The sequence below is a fragment of the Podarcis gaigeae genome, assembly GCF_964106915.1.
Source record: "Podarcis gaigeae genome assembly, chromosome: Z".
NCBI classification, from domain to species: Eukaryota; Metazoa; Chordata; class Lepidosauria; order Squamata; family Lacertidae; genus Podarcis; species Podarcis gaigeae.
The window spans coordinates 49731968-49749058 of record NC_139691.1 but is presented as its reverse complement, the minus strand read 5'-3'; the positions used below and the strand labels follow the sequence as shown (position 1 = coordinate 49749058).

General features: G+C 43.8%; 1 protein-coding gene across 1 annotated transcript in view; it reads left to right on the top strand.

Moving 5' to 3' along the window:
* GPC4 (glypican 4) overlaps positions 1-17091 on the top strand; it is a 102010-nt gene that overhangs the window by 73630 nt on the left and 11289 nt on the right. The window contains exons 3-4 of the mRNA XM_083722918.1: positions 3215-3606; positions 14182-14347. Coding sequence (XP_083579044.1) covers positions 3215-3606; positions 14182-14347 — 558 coding nt within the window. The remainder of the gene's footprint in view (positions 1-3214; positions 3607-14181; positions 14348-17091) is intronic.

Here is a 17091-nt window from a genome sequence, read left to right as displayed (position 1 = left end):
TCCATTCATATCCCCCATCAAAATCATATTATAGTCCATATAGTCCATCAGAGTCTCATGTAACTTCTTAAAAAATTCCAATTTTCCCTCATTTGGTGCGTAGATACCTAATATCAAAAACTTCTCTCCTTGCGATTGGATTTCAATTGCCACAAATCTTTCTTGATCATCTTTAAAAAGAAATTTCAGTGATAGGCTCTCCTTTGCGTAAAGTACTCCTCCTCTTTTTTTTACTTTGTCTGATGAAATAAATTCCTGTCCCAATCTTTTATTTACCAATATTTTCCTGTGTAGCCTTATCACATGTGTTTCTTGTAAGCAAATCAAGTCCAATTGTTCCTTTTTTAGTACATGAAAGACTCTTCGTCTTTTCTCAGGGGAGTTCATCCCATTAACATTCCAGCTTAATGTTTGCAGTGCCATGATGTAGTTACTTTAAGTCTCCTCCAACTGCGCCCAGTGCTTGTTCTTGCTCTGATGGTGGTGCTGGTATCCCTTTCGCTGGGTAATCCAATCCAAAATTTAGCTTTGCTAAGTCCAGTATGGGTGATCTTTTGTCCAGTGCTCTTTGCTCTAATTCTCTGTGTGGTGATCCTTGGTCCGATGCTCCTGGTTCTTTTCCAAGTCCCTTCTGTAGATCCTCCTCGTAGGTGCTCAAAAATTTGTCTTTATCTTCAACTGATCTTATTTTTATTTTCCTTCCTTTAAAGCTAAAGGATAGGCCTTGCGGAAATTCCCACCTAAAGATGATTCTATTCTTTCTCAGCAGAGCAACCAAATCTCCAAAGTTGGACCTAAGGTCCAAAAGATATTTCGGGATATCTTTAAATATTTCCACTCTTGACTGCAATATTCCCAAAGGTTTCTGGAAGTGCCAACCCAAAATTTTATCTCTCTCTTCTTTGGATCGAAGGGTAATCAAACAGTCTCTTACTCTATTCTTCTTCCCTCCTCTTCCGAGCCTAAAGGCACTCACGATTTTCACTCCTTGTTCCAAATCCAACTTCCAAAACTCTGCGAATTCCTGCGTAAGAAATTCTATCTTTCTCCAATTCGGGTACGGCTCTAATCCTCAAGTTCCTCTGTTTTTCCTTGAGCTCAATCATAGAAAGAATCAGCCTGTTATCCTCAACTTGTCTCTGTATATCTGGGACTCTTTTTGTTTCCAGTTGTGTTACTTTAACTTCCACAGCATCCACTTTTTCCTTAGCTTCCTCTGCAATTTGACGAGTCGAGGCAGAATCCTGTATCAGTTTCTGTATTGCTTCTATGTTAGTATTCACCTTTTGTCCCAGACTATTTATACTTTCTGTATTTATATCAATTTTGGCATTTGCAGCATCCACCTTGGCATTTGATGCATCGACTTTTACATTTGTCTCATCTACTTTTTTACTGAGTTTTTCCAAAGATTCATTTATCTTACCTAGCACCGTCGCTAAAGCTTCTTCTGATGACATTCCTCTTTGTTTAGGTTGAGTTGGTACAGCTTCAGATGAGGCAGAAGGACCGGATGCTGACGCTCTTCATTGCCAAGGCTTCCCAGATCTCGTTGTTGATAAATCTACTTTTTCTTTCCCATTTGCCATAACACTCAAAAAGTCCAAGGTCAATCCCACAGTCAGGCAGTTTTATCTTTCTAATGGAAAATTCCCCTGGTCCAGTTCTTATTACAGTTTCCACAACTGCCTCTAGGGGGAAACAGTTGCAGTCTATACTTGTATTTATCCAAAATATCTCCTTTTAAAGCATAACTCAAAAAAAAAATTAGTTTCAATTTTCCGTTACTCCCCCCCCTTTAAAATCAGAGGGAGAAATTAGAAACAGTTAGACACAATGTGTCTCTCTTTTCACAGCTTACAGTCAGAGCGCATTCCAAACACGGCAGCCTTATTGTCTAATTTGCAGCCCGTTCCCAGGTTCTGAGCAGTGGAGTTTTAATTTCCTTCCCTCTCTCTCGCAGGTATAAATAGTCCAAAACTTCTCCCCCCTCTTCTCCTGCTCCTATTTTCTATTTTCTATTTTAGAAGTTGAGATTTTAATCCTTTCCAGTCGGCTCTCCAAGACTCTAGCTTGCAGCCTCTTTGCTTTGTTCTGTCTACAAAAGCGGAAGGCGGACTTCCTGTTTATGCCTCCCCGCTACGATTCCGAATTAAAGCTTCTTCTTTTAAAAGTTCCAATTTGTTCTATTTTCAAATAGTATCTTTAAAATCCAATTGTTCTACTCACGGGTAGTATCTTTTTAAATCCAATTGTTCACAGGAAAAAGTCAGCGCTCTCCGGCAACAGCTATGCGGCTTCACTCCGTGGAAAGAGCAGTCGATTCACAGCACCGCGCTGCTCACCCTACTTCGCTGCAGAGCCCCGCGAACGGGTTTCCCCGCGAGTAGGGGAGGTGCTGAGGGTGCCCGCCGAATCCCGCGTTCACAGGCTTTGCCCGCCTGTGATTTCTGAAGGGTCTCCGCTTTCGCCGTAGCGGCCAGACCCGATTTTCACGGAGCAAATTCCTCTTAGTCAGAGGAATTCAGCCATTACCGATGGCGCCAAATCCGGAAGTCTGGGGCAGATAGAATTCTTAACCACATTTAATGCAAACTGTGGTTTGCAAATTGTGGATGGAATCATAACCTTGCTTTCAGCCAGTCTTTAACTCTAGCTGAAGTATTCAGATGTTCTCTTTCACATTCAGATGTCGAAGAGAAACGATGACTAAGGATGACATCTGCTGTGACCTGTTATCCAGAGGAGGGGCCAGCTTTAATTCAGAGGAGAGATGCAAAGAGCTTCTCTGTGAATAAAGCATATTAGTGGCCATTGATGTGGAGTGGGAGATGGTGGAGACATGCCTGCACCATTTTGTGGTTGTGTCTCTTTATCTGCTCTTTTTGATGCGGCAGTCATTTTGTGTCCTCTGAGGCCTCCGCAGCAAAAGAGGCCCAAAAGAGGCTTCTGACCCTTGTCCTAAACAGTCCCCCCTGCCCATACCCCTCAAAATAAAAACGTGTGGCCCTAATTTGCAGTCCCTCCTAGATTAAAATTGAGCTTTGTTTATTACACCCAAAGCTTTGGAGACACATTGGAAGCTTGCCCTTTTGTGCATAGTCCACTGGGGTTCTTCGGCTGCGATTCCTGCATTGTAGGGAGCTGGGCCAGGCGACCCTTTGCAGCCCTACAATTCCATGATTCTGTGAACCGATTCTCCCCTTCCCTGCAGAATTCTTCAGAGAGCTTCTCGAGAACGCCGAGAAATCCTTGAACGACATGTTTGTAAGGACTTACGGCCTCCTGTACATGCAGAATTCAGAAATGTTTAAGGACCTCTTTGTGGAGCTGAAGCGCTACTACACAGGCGGCAGCGTCAACCTGGAGGAGATGCTCAACGACTTCTGGGTCCGGCTGCTGGAGCGCATGTTCCGCCTGGTCAACCCCCAGTACCACTTCTCTGACGAGTACCTGGTGTGTGTCAGCAAGTACACGGAGCAGCTCAAGCCCTTTGGGGATGTGCCCCGCAAGCTGAAGCTCCAGGTGACACGGGCGTTTGTGGCAGCACGCACCTTCGCACAAGGCCTGGCCGTGGCAAGGGACGTGGTTGGCAAGGTGTCTGTGGTGAGTTGTTGTTGTTGTTGTTGTTAGAATTTATATACCGCCCTATATCCAAAGATCTCAGGGTGGTTCACATTAAAAGATTACAGTATAGAAAATAAAAGCAGGGTGGATAAAAACCAATGATTTTTAAAATATATATATCAAAAAAGGATTTTTTTTTATTTAAATCGGATTTTTAAAAATTTAAACTGGATTTTTAAAATAAAATCCTTTTGGAGGAAAAACCTTTCTAAAGATCATTTTCTATTTAAGTTACATTATACTCCAAAGGCTATTCATCAGGAAATAATGATTTGTTTTAACTTTTCATTTGTGCTAAAACTCAGTCTAAGGTGGGGTGTTTTTTTTGGGGGGGGGGGGTTAAAATGATAAACCAGCCAAAGTCCTGGTTAAAAAGGAATGTTTTGCATTATATTTATTTACTAGTAACTTTTCATCCAAGGCTCTCTAAGCAACTTACGTTAAAGAAAATATGTGCACATGCATAATAACATTTGTCAAGGTAGGCGGGCAAGGTGGAAAAATCATATAATACCTTACCACTTCATCTAACACACAACTTATGGAAAAACAAAAACGACACACAAGTCCTGTGTGTAAGTCCAAGTAACAAGCAACGTTAGCAATAGTCAAACAGCAAGCAAAGCAATACTCTCACCCACTGATGAGCAGATAAACGAAACTGCGGTCCCCCCTCTCCCCCAGAACAAAAACCATTCACAGCAACCAACAATTCCCTTAACCTGGCCACCCCCAAGTCTGGCATTAGCCCAGCTGCTGCAAATCAGTGGTAAGTGAATCCAGGGTCCTCCTCCAGGGAGTGTCCAGCACCTTTCCTCTCCCTTCGGTGGGAAGCAGTAGCAAAGCAGAGCAAGGGAGGTGGTAGCAAACGTTTTACCTGCTTTGCAGCTACCCTGGCTACTGCTCCTCTCTTGCTGCTGGTGGGGATGCAGGAAACAGACATGCTTGCCATTGTTTCAGCCACCACTTTCCTAGGGTACGGTGGTGGTGGGCTCATTGTCCACAACAGAAAGCCCTTTACGGTGCATCTGGGGGGAAAGGGCTGTGGCTCAGAGGCAGAAGGAATAGCTTTGCACACTAAGTAAGATCTCCCTGGTTCAACCCCTGAGAGCACCTCCAGTTAAAAGGATAAGGAAGAACAGAATAAGAGACTGCTGGATCAGTCCAGTTGTCCATCTCCTCCATCATCTTGTTTTCAGTGGCGACCCGGTCCACAAGCAGGACCCGAGAGCAACACCATCCGTCTCCCTACCTGATGCTCCCAGGAAGTGGTATCCAGAAGCATTACTGACCATGGAAGCAGAGCAGAGCCGTTGTGGCTAGTGGCCTATCTACCATGAGCTTGTCCAATCAATCCTCTTCTGAAACCATCCTAGGTGGTGGCCATTGTTGCCTCCAGTGGTAGCAGGTTCCATAAACGTCTACCACCTCTGAGAAAGGTAGCAGATCATGGGAAGCACCTTTTATGCCTGAAGAAGCTCTGGAGAGGCACTGCTAGTCAGTGCATAGAATATTGGTCCAAGAGTCCTCAACGTGGTGCCTATGTGTTGAGGCCCTGTCTGAGTCCCGTTGCTGGGCAAGCAGGGGCCAGGAGTCTCTGAGGAACACTTCCTTGAGAGCAGAATCCACATATGAAGTCAGACAGTTCAGAGGTCAGGGAATCCAGATGACCACAGGCCAAAGGGTCCAGATGGAGAGCAGAAAGCAGCAAAGTAGTGTTGGGAACCACAGGCGTTGTTTCCAGCATCTGACTGCTGCTGAGAGCTCTGTTTAAGAAGACCAGAGCCAGCTGGTTCTCATCAGTGCCTTCTCCTCTCTGTCTCTGAAGGCTGATCAGCTGCAGGTAGAGTCACTCTGCCTTCTTGCCCTTCAGGCTGCGGTTCAGCAGGTGAAGCTGACTCCTGGCCCATGCCGCTATGGGCATCACAGCTCCTGCTGATACCCTCCTTAGTTTTCTGACAAGGCCTCCTGCTTATCCCAGTTTTTAGTTTTACAATGGTACCTTGGGTTACAAACACCTTGGGTTACAAACACTTCGGGTTACAGACTCTGCTGACCTGGAAGTAGTACCTTAAGAACTTTGCTTCAGGATGAGAACAGAAATCGCTGCAGCAGTGGGAGGCCCCATTAACTAAAGTGGTGCTTCAGGTTAAGAACAGTTTCAGGTTAAGAATGGACCTCCGGAATGAATTAAGTTTGTAACCAGAGGGACCACTGTATTTAAAATTGAGTTGTTTTGCTTTAGTTAAAGGGGTTGACTCTGGAGTAGAAGTGTTTGGTCAAGGGTTTTTTTTGGGGGGGGGAGGAGTGTAGTGCATAGTTAAACTACGGAATGTAGTTGGTGATGACCACCACTTATATGGCTTTAAAAGAGGATACAATAAAATCATCAAGGATAAGGCTATTGGATAGCCATGGTGGCTAGTCAGAGGCAGTTGTTGACACCCATTTGACTTAAGAGAAACTGGAGTGCACTTCTGTGGGTGATGTGAAACTGCTGAGTTAGCAGCACTGAAGTGACCTCCCCAGGGCCCAAGTCTGGGCAGTGTGTATGGAGGTTCTGGGCAGGCCAGATGACAAGCCCCCCACCTCTTGGCCTGGCTGCTGTGCTCCAAAGTAGAGCTGTACATTTGGCAACAGCCTGGCTGCAGGAGTTGCTAGAAGGAGGTGTACAAGGCACCATCCAACTAGGGACTCCACTCCAGATTTGTTTACAGTTTACTCCTTGGCCCTTTCACCCCTGAAGATATTTTACAAGGCAGTTGAGGTTTAGGATCATAGTTTTCCTTTTCCTAGATGGGCTCCCTTCCTAGCTGGACAAGCTCACTTACCTCTACAGCATGAGCAGAAACCGCCTTCTTGGCTGTTGGACCCATTATTGGTCTTGTCCACTCCATCTGCCGGAGCTGTGTTTGCATGCAAAACCCTCTAACTCAATGAGGGTTTGAGACCCATCGGCTGCTCTCACCCAGCTTAGCCAGCCAGTCAAAGCCATTCCCAGCTGTGGCTGCTATCTCATGCTGACAGCTTCTAGGAGCCACAGGTGAGAGTTGAGTGCAGGGTGGGGTCCAAAGGTGGCAAACTACCCTAGAAGGAGCATGACGTGTCCCCCAACAGAGGTATTACTATATTGTCCTGAATCTAAACCTCACTCCCCCCCCCCCAAATTCCAGCTGTGAAAAGTTAAAGTGTGACTTATATTCAGAACTAAGTGCTACAAGCCTGCCTCCCAGCACTACCTCCCTGAAAGGGGCTGGCCGGCGCTGGCTTAGGGAGGTAGTGCCGGGAGGCAATAGTACCAGGAGAGAGGCACGCAGCATGCTCAGAAGCAGGCACTGGCCACCCCACCCCCATTCATGGTGGTAGTGCCAGGAGGCGGCAGCTTATTTGTGGATGCGTCTTATATCCAGGCCAATATGGTACCTCTCCCATAACACCACATACACCCTTTGTATATCACAATTGCATGATATCATGATTCTGCACTATGATACCACGGAATCATGGTTTCATGAATCATGATATCACAGAATCGTATCACACAATCGTTATGATTTCACACAATCATGATACCCAAGCAGGAGCATGACATGACCCCCACCAAAGGTACTACCCCTGTTCTAGCACCCTATACACCCCAGTATGCCCCATGTTATACTGGTTACCGGCAATTGCAAGGGGCAATGGGAGAGAGCTGCAGTCACACTCAGATCCTGCTTGCTGATTTCCCACAATGGGCATCTGGTTGGCAACCAGAATGGTCTCCTATAGCAGACCATTCAGAACAAAATACAAATCTGCTGCTCTTGTGCTGCAAGAAGCACTCTTTGAAATGTTACTCATGTTTTAAGTTTTCTGTGCAGCCCTGCAATGTAAACCCTCTCAGGGCAGCTTACTCAGTAGAAAACAAGCACCACAGCAAAGCAATAGCAAGATAAAAGTAAAATTCAATCATGGAAAAAAGGCCTGGCAGCAATAAAATCTTGAGGTTTTGTTTTTAATAATTATAAAGCCAGTGGGGGGGAATTAAAATGTTTTCATTGACTAAATTTGAAAATATAGCAAAGGAAGAAGCAGACTAGGCTCTCTGGGGAGAGAATTCCACAAATTCCTGTAAAATGCTGACTTTTCCCATTGTCTGATTTCCTTCCCTATTTCTCCCAGCCTCAAAATTCTCTCCCTGCACCCCACCCCCAACTGAATTGCCTCAGCCCCCACGAAGATGTAACATTCACAGTGTTGAATCAATCATGTTAGCAGGCCCAATTCAGATGTCACGGTGCCCACTTACATAACTGTGTACCACGTGAATTTCTTTCAGTTTTGCAGATCTACGGGAATTATGTATAGCCAGATTTCATGGCCTTAATTTTCAGCCCATTCCCGAGGAACCTGAATTTCTTACGCAACCACCTCATTTTGCATTATTATTATTATTATTATTATTATTATTATTATTATTATTATTCCAAAATTCTCTGTCAAGTCTTTCAAGTGCTCCTATGCTGGTGGTGGGTGAGTTTTAATGTTGGCCAAGAGGGGAATTCAATGCAACAGCTGCACTACTGGAAATTCGTTGTGTTGAAGACTGCACAGCAACAAAGTCACCAGCAGCCAGCTTATGCGTTCTCTTGCATGGGGTAAAAACATTTTGCCAGCGGGACACATATAATGCCGAATTGCTTTAGCTTAGCGCTACATTGGATACAGCTTATTATTATTACAGTTTTGCACTTTTTAATTTATAAAAATATTTATATATTGCAGTTCATAAAGCTCTTCTTATTTTCACAAACAGAAAGTAGGGCATCCAATAGGAACTTTCACCATGTAAAAGGGACCTGCCGCGGGGCCTCCTTTTCCTGTGGTTTTCATATATCCACATCTAATCTGAGCGTTGTTTGAGCAGAACCTATCCATTACTCCTCCAAATTTTACTTTGCCCTTTGGAGGATAGGGCTCTGGGGTCCCCCCCCCCCCCGAGAGGAATTGTTCTTGTTCCTGCCCTTGGGATGGTTGGGGCTATAAATTTCACTTAATTATAGGACATAGGCTAGTGGGTGCCAAGGGGGTAAATCTGAGCAGAGCCCTTTCAACTGCAGGTGAAATGTATTACAATGGTACCTCGGGTTACATACGCTTCAGGTTACATATGCCTTAGGTTACAGATGCTTCAGGTTACAGACTCCGCTAGCCCAGAAATAGTACCTCGGGTCAAGAACTTTGCTTCAGGATGAGAACAGAAATCATGTGGCGGCAACAGGAGGCCCCATTAGCTAAAGTGGTGCTTCATGTTAAGAACAGTTTCAGGTAGATATAAGGATTTGCTTGAAAATAAAACCCCAAGGTGGTTGTCACCAATGGAAGCGAAGGCTCAGAAAAAGCTCAATATGGAGGCCAAATGGCCGAAATATTGGGAAATTCTGGAACAAGAGGGAGACAAATTAAAACTGCAGAGCTTTGAAAAACTAAAAAATAGAGTGCGAGACTGGCTTCATTATTACCAAATAATTGAAGCATATAATTTGGATAAAAAAATTGGCTTCCAGGTGGAAAAATCAAAATTGGAAACAGAACTGTTAGATCCCAAAATTAAAAACTTGTCAAGAATGTATAACTTGCTGTTGAAATGGAACACTCAGGATGAAATGGTGAAATCAGCTATGATTAAATGGGCACAAGATGTTGGACATAATATTATGATGGCTGACTGGGAACAGTTATGGACCACAGGTATGAAGTTTACGGCATGTAATGCCTTAAGAGAGAATATAATGAAAATGGTCTACAGGTGGTACATGACACAAGTCAAGCTTGTGAAAATTTATCATTTGCCTGATAATAAATGTTGGAAATGCAAGAGACTGAAGGTACATTCTTTCACCTTTGGTGGACATGCCCAAGGATTAAGGCTTTCTGGGAGATGATCTACAATGAAATGAAAAAGGTATTTAAATATACCTTTCTGAAGAAGCCAGAGGCCTTTCTCCTGGGCATGGTCGGCCAATTGGTGCCAAAGAAGGACAGAACTTTCTTTATGTATGCTACAACAGCAGCAAGAATACTTATTGCAAAGTACTGGAAGACACAAGAACTACCCACCCGGGAAGAATGGCAGATGAAGGTGATGGACTACATGGAACTGGTGGAAATGACTGGCAGAATCCGAGACCAGGGAGAAGAGTCGGTGGAGGAAGATTGGAAGAAATTTAAAGACTATCTACAGAAACATTGTAAAATTAATGAATGTTAGAAGGATGTTGGAATGAAGCTATGTGGTTTTAGCAGAAAGGTTATAAAGGTTTAGGAAAAAACAGACTGTTAATTGGTGAAAGGAGGGAAAGTTAAGTTATATTATATTAAGATAAATTACAGGACAAAAATTGGAAAAGATGGAAAGGATTTGCTGAAATAGCTAACCGAACTAGAATACAAAAAAGGGAGGTGTGAGGAGGTCAAGGAAACAAGCAAATGAAAGATAAGTTATGGGAAGGTTTGATGTGTTTTTTACTTGTTTCTATTTTTCTGGGGGTTTTTCTGTTTCTCTTTTTTTCTTTTTCTTTTTTCTTATTGTGATGTGCTGTTTTGTTTTTGTTTAATATGGTGTTTTTATTTTTTATTTTTGTAACTTTTAAAACTTTAATAAATATTATTTTCAAAAAAAGAACAGTTTCAGTTAAGAACGGACCTCCAGAACGAATTAAGTACTTAACCCGAGGTACCACTGTAATTTGCAATATGATTTCTCTCTTGTCCTCCCACCCTGGACTGCTCTTTCCAACCAGAGTGAAGGCCTTTTTGGCTTCTTTTTTAAAGTATGGGAACTTTCTCTTTCACATGTTCTCTCCCTCACCCTCCCTCATCTCTCTCCCCCCAAGGCAGGGGAATTGGGCTATTATTGAACCCTTGACAGATATTAAAATCAACGGGTTTAAATTGCTGCCAAGCATGGACATTTCCTGCCTAAGCCCCGAGGGCACTAAAAAAAAAGTATGTTTGGTGGGAGCAGGAATATGTAAGCCAGATCCCTCAGTGACTCAAGGTGGAGGGGAACTTGATATTTTGCAATTCATAGATTTCAGAAATATCCTCATAATGAACAACACATGGCTAAATTATATGTCGTTTAAAATTGGGGCTAAGCTGAAAAGCAGTTAGGAAGAGGGGCAGAATTTGACATTTTTGTGAGCCGTTTGTGGCAGCATCAGATGCCCCTCTTGAGTCTTGACAGTTCATTTCTGATGCTCCAAAAGAGACCCGAATTCTTCGTTTATGCAGGACCTGTGGCCTTCAGTTGACAATACAGCCACATTGCCAAATCCAATTGGCTACCTACCAACGTTGTCCTGATACGTAGCTTGACACCTGTTTAAATTTCAAGCAATGCTTTTTAAAAATTACACATCCAACCAAAGAAAAAGGGTGTGTGTGTGTGAAATGAATGTGCTTGAGTCTACTCAGAGCAAGACTAATACTGTATGTCACACAATTATGTTTTAGAAACAATGTTGTTGTTATAAAAAAAAAAGCTAACATGTGACAAATTGAAACAAATGGCTTTTTAAAGCCAGGCTAATGGTTCCAGAAGTACCAAACCTCTACATGGAAGAGGAAGATGATAGTTTCTTTTATTTTCTCTTTTTTGTATTTGTTTTGGCTTCTGTCTGCCCTCCCCCCCCCCCAAGCCTCACTTGCTTCTTGATCCTCTTAACTGGAAATATTGGGGATTTAACTTTGGGACTCTGCATGTAGAACATGTGCCCTTATCACTGACCTATGACCTCTCCTTCCCTGCTTATTGTAGGGGCAAAGCTGTGTGTGCAAAGTTGTCCTCTGTTCCTTAACAACGGTGAGGGAGACCATTCCAAACAGTGGGACCAGTCACATCCCCCACCCCCACCCAAGCCAGGCAGTGTGGACTCTTTAAAGCCAGGTGCAAATTTTTTGCAAAGATTTCCAATCCAAGGTGCCGCCCAACCAGACTTTGCTTCCTGGTCACCAGACTCCTCAGTTAAGGGCTCTTAATTGTTGTGTGAGATGCAGCCAGGAGACAGAGAAGTGTCTTGAAATTCACATGGAGAAATCTCCAAGGGATGGGTTACTCTGCTGGCAGGCAGAGCTACGGAAATCTTGAGACTTGGAGAACTGTTTGTTCCAGCCTTAAACTTGCTAACATGCAGCTCTGACATCTAAGTCTTGAAACCCTAAACTGTAGCATGGTTTTCCTTTCCAGTTAAATACAGTCCCAAAACCTTTATGGAGGATTTATCACTGCATCGTGCGTGTGTGTCTTTTTGTACATGCTCCCTCCTGACTCTGCAGCACATGTTGCTGAGTTGTGCTGTGCTGCTTTTCAAAGTGCCAGCGAGCCACAACCACTTCCAGCACATTCTATTCCAGGGGTAAAGAGCTTCAGTAGGCCAAGTATGTGTGTGTGTGTGTGTGTGTGTGTGTACGCGCGCATACACACACACACACACCATCTTTCTCTTTTTTTTAAAAAAAAATATTTATTAAAATTTCAGAAAATTACAAAAGTATGGAAAAAATAAAACAAAAAATTACAAAAAACTAAAACAATCAAAAACAAATAAATTTTTCCATAACTTAGCTTTCATTTGCTTGTTTCCTTGACCTCCTCACACCTCCCTTTTTTGTATTCTAGTTCAGTTAGTTAATTCAGCAAATCCTTTCCATCTTTGTTTTTATCTTAATCATTTATCTTAATATATTGTAACTTTACATTCTCACCTGTTGACAACCCATTTTTACATACTCCTTTATAACATTACTTCTAAAACCACATAACTTCATTCCAGCATCCTTCTAGCATTCCTTCACACACCATCTTTCTCAGGCCTTTGAAACTCTTCCCAGGCCACACCTCTCAACAACCAGGCTTCACACATGCTCCTTCCGTGTCTTTGCCTGACTAGAATTTTTCTTGCGAACCACTTAGCAGTTCAATCACAATCAAGTGAGCCAGGCAAAAACATTCCTTTTCAACTGGGCCTTTGGTTGATTTGATTGACATCCTAGGCCCTTTTAAAATGTGTTCGGGGGGGTAGGGGGTTATTGGGTTGTTACTGCTTTTATTTTGATTATGTATTTTGTGGTTTGATATTTTGATTCTATTTTGTGAATCGCCCTGAGACCTCCGAGTATAGGGTGGTATATAAATTCAATAAGAAAGAAAGAAAGAAAGAAAGAAAGAAAGAAAGAAAGAAAGAAAGAAAGAGATATGTATAATTTGTTATATAAACAACAAAGTAAGGATAACATCTCTGATCACGCTTCTTGCTTTATCTTGCTGGAGGATAGTGAGGGGTGTGTGAGTGTGTGTGGAAATCGCCCTAATGTACAAAGGCAAAAAATCAATTTTGCCTCTCATCCAAACAAACTCTCAGGCTGCATTCAGACAGTGTTTTATTCCATTTTCCTCTCATTTCCTCACCTGATTTCCATGTGATTTCACATGACGTGAAAGCCTGTTCAGCAAATCTAATGGAAGTGTAGTGCTCATTCCCTGTGTTCTTTCCAGAGGTAAAAATCCACCTGCAGCCCTGTTAACTCAGAAAATTGCAGGAGTTTTGTGTTGTAATTTCACGAGATGAAATTTGGGGGTGGTATCCCAGCATGCAGTTCTTTGCCACCATTTAAATTTAGCATGGCATGGTGGTGTGTTGGTCAAAAAACTACAGCTCTGTAATGGAAAAGGTAATGCCGTGTAAATGGAATGTTGGAAGTGGGAACAGAAGCGTTATCACGAGGAAAACTTAATGAAATAAGCCCCATGTCTGAATGCAGCCTCAGATCACCTCCCTGCAAAATTTCACAACAAGGAGGGTTCTTGGAACCTGCTGACAGCACCCTAGTCTGTCACTCCAGGGATTATGGGCAGGCATCCAGGTCTTGCAGAGCTTCCTTGGGCTCCCCGCATCATCTGCACTGCATGCACCCAGGTCCAGGCTACCGTTGGTGAGATTCCCAGGGGCTCCCAGAGATGACAAATAGGATTACAGTGGTACCTCTAGTTACAAACTTAATTTGTTCCGGAGGTCCACTCTTAACCTGAAACTGTTCTTAACCTGAGGCACGCCTTCGCTAACCTGAGGCACGCCTTGTGTGCTGCGCCACCAGCACACAATTTCCGTTCTCATCCTGGGGCAAAGTTCTCAACTCGGGGTAACTCTTCCAGGTTAGCGGAGTTTGTAACCTGAATCGTTTGTAACCTAAGGCATTTGTAACTTGAGGTACCACTGTACTCCTTCCCTCCTCCAGCTGCTTTTCTTCATGGCAAGGCGCGGGGGAGACTAGTGTGGCCCCGTCCATGGGCTAGTGAAGGAGCAGCTGGTCCTGCTGTTGCTTTCCTTGTCCCACTCTGTTCCTTTTTCCTTTTGTGCTGTGTCTGTTAGATACTGAGTCTGCTGTATCTTTTGGTATCAGTGCTTAGAAAATAGTAGGCACTTTATAAATGTTAAAGACAAAATAGTTCTGTCTGTGGTTCTCCTCCTGGCCCCTCCACCCATGCTTTTATTTTTGTTCTCTGCAAAGGTCAACCCCACACCGCAGGGGGCCCAAGCCTTGCTGAAGATGATGTACTGTCCGTTCTGCCAAGGCCTAGTTGCTGTCAAGCCGTGTTACAACTACTGTTTCAATGTCATGAGGGGCTGCCTCGCCAACCAAGGCGAGCTGGACACGGAGTGGAATAACTTCATAGGTGAGTGGCTCTTGTTTGTTCAGTTTATTTAAACCAGATGATGGAGAATTAACAAAATGAAACAAACCCCCGTGTGATTTAATTAATTATTTAGAAAAGTGTATATAGACTGCTTAATAAAAGCAGAACAACATGGCTGGCATAAATTGATAAGGTGTTGCCCAAGAATAGGGATCCCAGGAAGGTTGTCAGTTGGGGAAAGAACAAGAGATAGGTTAAAAAATAAGGTTAAGGTACAAAGAAGTCAGACTCCTCTAGATTTACACCAAACCACCACAATTAAGACTAGTTGCTTAGTTCTTTAGCTAGCTTTTTAACTAGTAATGGACCCAAATATAAGCATTTTGAAGCATAGAAGTTTACACTTACTTTTTGACACTGAAAGTGTTGAAAGTCCTTATTTGTTAGTTCAGTGTGCTGTGTCACCTGGGGTGCCTTGAAGGATGGTCAGGGATGCTGCAGACAAGAGGGGCTGCAGCGGAGGACTCCCAAGGAGAGGGGAGAGGAGAGGAGGCTGAAGGAACACACCACAAGGGAGTGTGTTCAAAAAGGGGTGAGGGGCTGCTGGCTCTGCAGGCAAGGGGGGACATAACTGGGCTCCTCAGGTTCAGAGCATGTTTTCCCTACTAGGCACCTGAGCCCCCAGGGGAGTCGCAGAAACAATGTAGTTGGTCAAGGGAGCTGTAGACTCAAAAAGATTGAAAAGTTCAGTATTAGTGGATCTCCCCCCCCCCACACACACATATAATTTAATTTAATTATTTTTCTCTCGGTTTCCGCCACTCCCCTTACCTTTTAAGAGCCATGCTGTATAAAGTGTGATATCGCAACTGGCTGAATTTTCTGACAGCATTTTACTGAACAGCTCTAAGCACTGTATCCAAAACAATATAAAGTAATCATCCACAATACTTAAAAGGCCAATGTCCAACAAGACTAAGGTTCCTTATCCCTTCTTTAGGCCTTTTGACTATTTTTAGTTCCATTGGGATGCAACTGAAATTTTCTGCTCCAGGCATCTAAATAGCTGGCCCTGTTATCAGTGGAGCAGGGAGAGGACTTCTGAGCCTTCTGGGAAATCCACCCTAAGCAGCTCAGGGATTACAATTCCCAGGGTCCTTTGGGGAAATCCTGAGAACAGGGGTGGACAAATGTGTCAATTTGGTTTCTCCCGCTTTCTAACTTTTCTAGTATAAATTCATTTTGCTACTCTCCCACATCAGTCTGGATCTCTCTTTTTAAAAGTCCTTGTGAAAATTCACCAGCATTTTAGTACAGTGGACGCTCGGGTTGTGAACCTGATCTGTGTGGGATGCACATTCGTAACCCGCAGCATTCGCAACCCGCAGCGGTGCATCTGCGCATGTGCAAAGCGCGATTTAGCGCTTCTGCTCATGCACGACCACCGAAACCCGGAAGTAACCCGTTCCGGTACTTCCGGGTTTGGGTGGTCCATAACCCAAAAAAAAAACACAACCTGAAGCGTCTGTAATCCAAGGTATGGATGTACTTGTTTATCCTAAGGGACACATTTTTGTGTGCAATTTTTCCTTATACATTGCATTGTTTTATGTTTCTGTTCTTATTATCATTGTTCCTCTTATCATTAGGATCATTAAATGTGTTGCCTGCTCTTCATCCAGGGCAGATTGCAAACATTTAAATTTTGTTGTTGGAAACAGTTAAAACCATTTACAGTCACAGAAACAGAGCCAGTCCTGTTGTTTTTCCACTAATACATGCAGATGTGTCTGAGTGTGTGTTTGCTTGTTTGTTTTATAACCAGATATACACATTTTTACGGGATGTGGGTGGCGCTGTGGGTTAAACCACAGAGCCTAGGGCTTGCCGATCAGAAGATCAACGGTTCAAATCCCTGTGATGGGGTGAGCTCCCGTTGCTCAGTCCCTGCTCCTGCCAACCTAGCAGCTTGAAAGCACATCAAAGTGCAGGTAGATAAATAGGAAGTTAAACGACGTTTCCGTGCGCTGCTCTGGTTCGCCAGAAGTGGCTTAGTCATGCTGGCCACATGACCTGGAAAAACTGTCTGTGGACAAATGTTGGCTCCCTCGGCCAGTAAAGCGAGATGAACTCTGCAACCCCAGAGTCGGTCACGACTTGACCTAATGGTCAGGGGTCCCTTTACTTTTACCTTTACACATTTTTACACACTGTTTTTGGTCAGAGAGCTGCACTGCAAAATGCGAAGTACTGTACACATTTTGTTAGGTAGTTGCATATTGGTAAAAAGTAGAGGTTCATGTTAAAAGGTGATCTGAACTGAATTTCTCACCCCACCCCATCATTCCCGGAGAACTTGGTAGTGGAGATGACAAGGCTTGCAGATGCTGTAGCAGGAACTTCTTCCAGGTAGCCAAGACACAGTTACACTCTAGCAATGGCCCTTTTCATGGGCTAAAAACCTTTCTAGATTCCCTTGCCAGGCTGTTCTAGCCATGGCTCCGGATGATTTTCCCTCCCTCCCTCCCTCCCTCCCTCCCTCCCTCCCTCCCTTTCTCTGTGTGTGCAGGGGTGTTATTTGGCATAGAGGCCTGATATCCCTTTCTCTTGGGGCTTGTTACAGAGGCTTGCCTTGTCCTGCGCCTCTGCACCAAGCCTTCAGAAGCCCAGTTTCACCAGAGAGGATGTGAGCACACTAGCTAATTCATCCAAGACCATAACCAGAAGAGCTCAGGGCTGAAAAGAGTTGCAGCAAAAAAGTGCAGAATGTTTCAAAGGAGAAG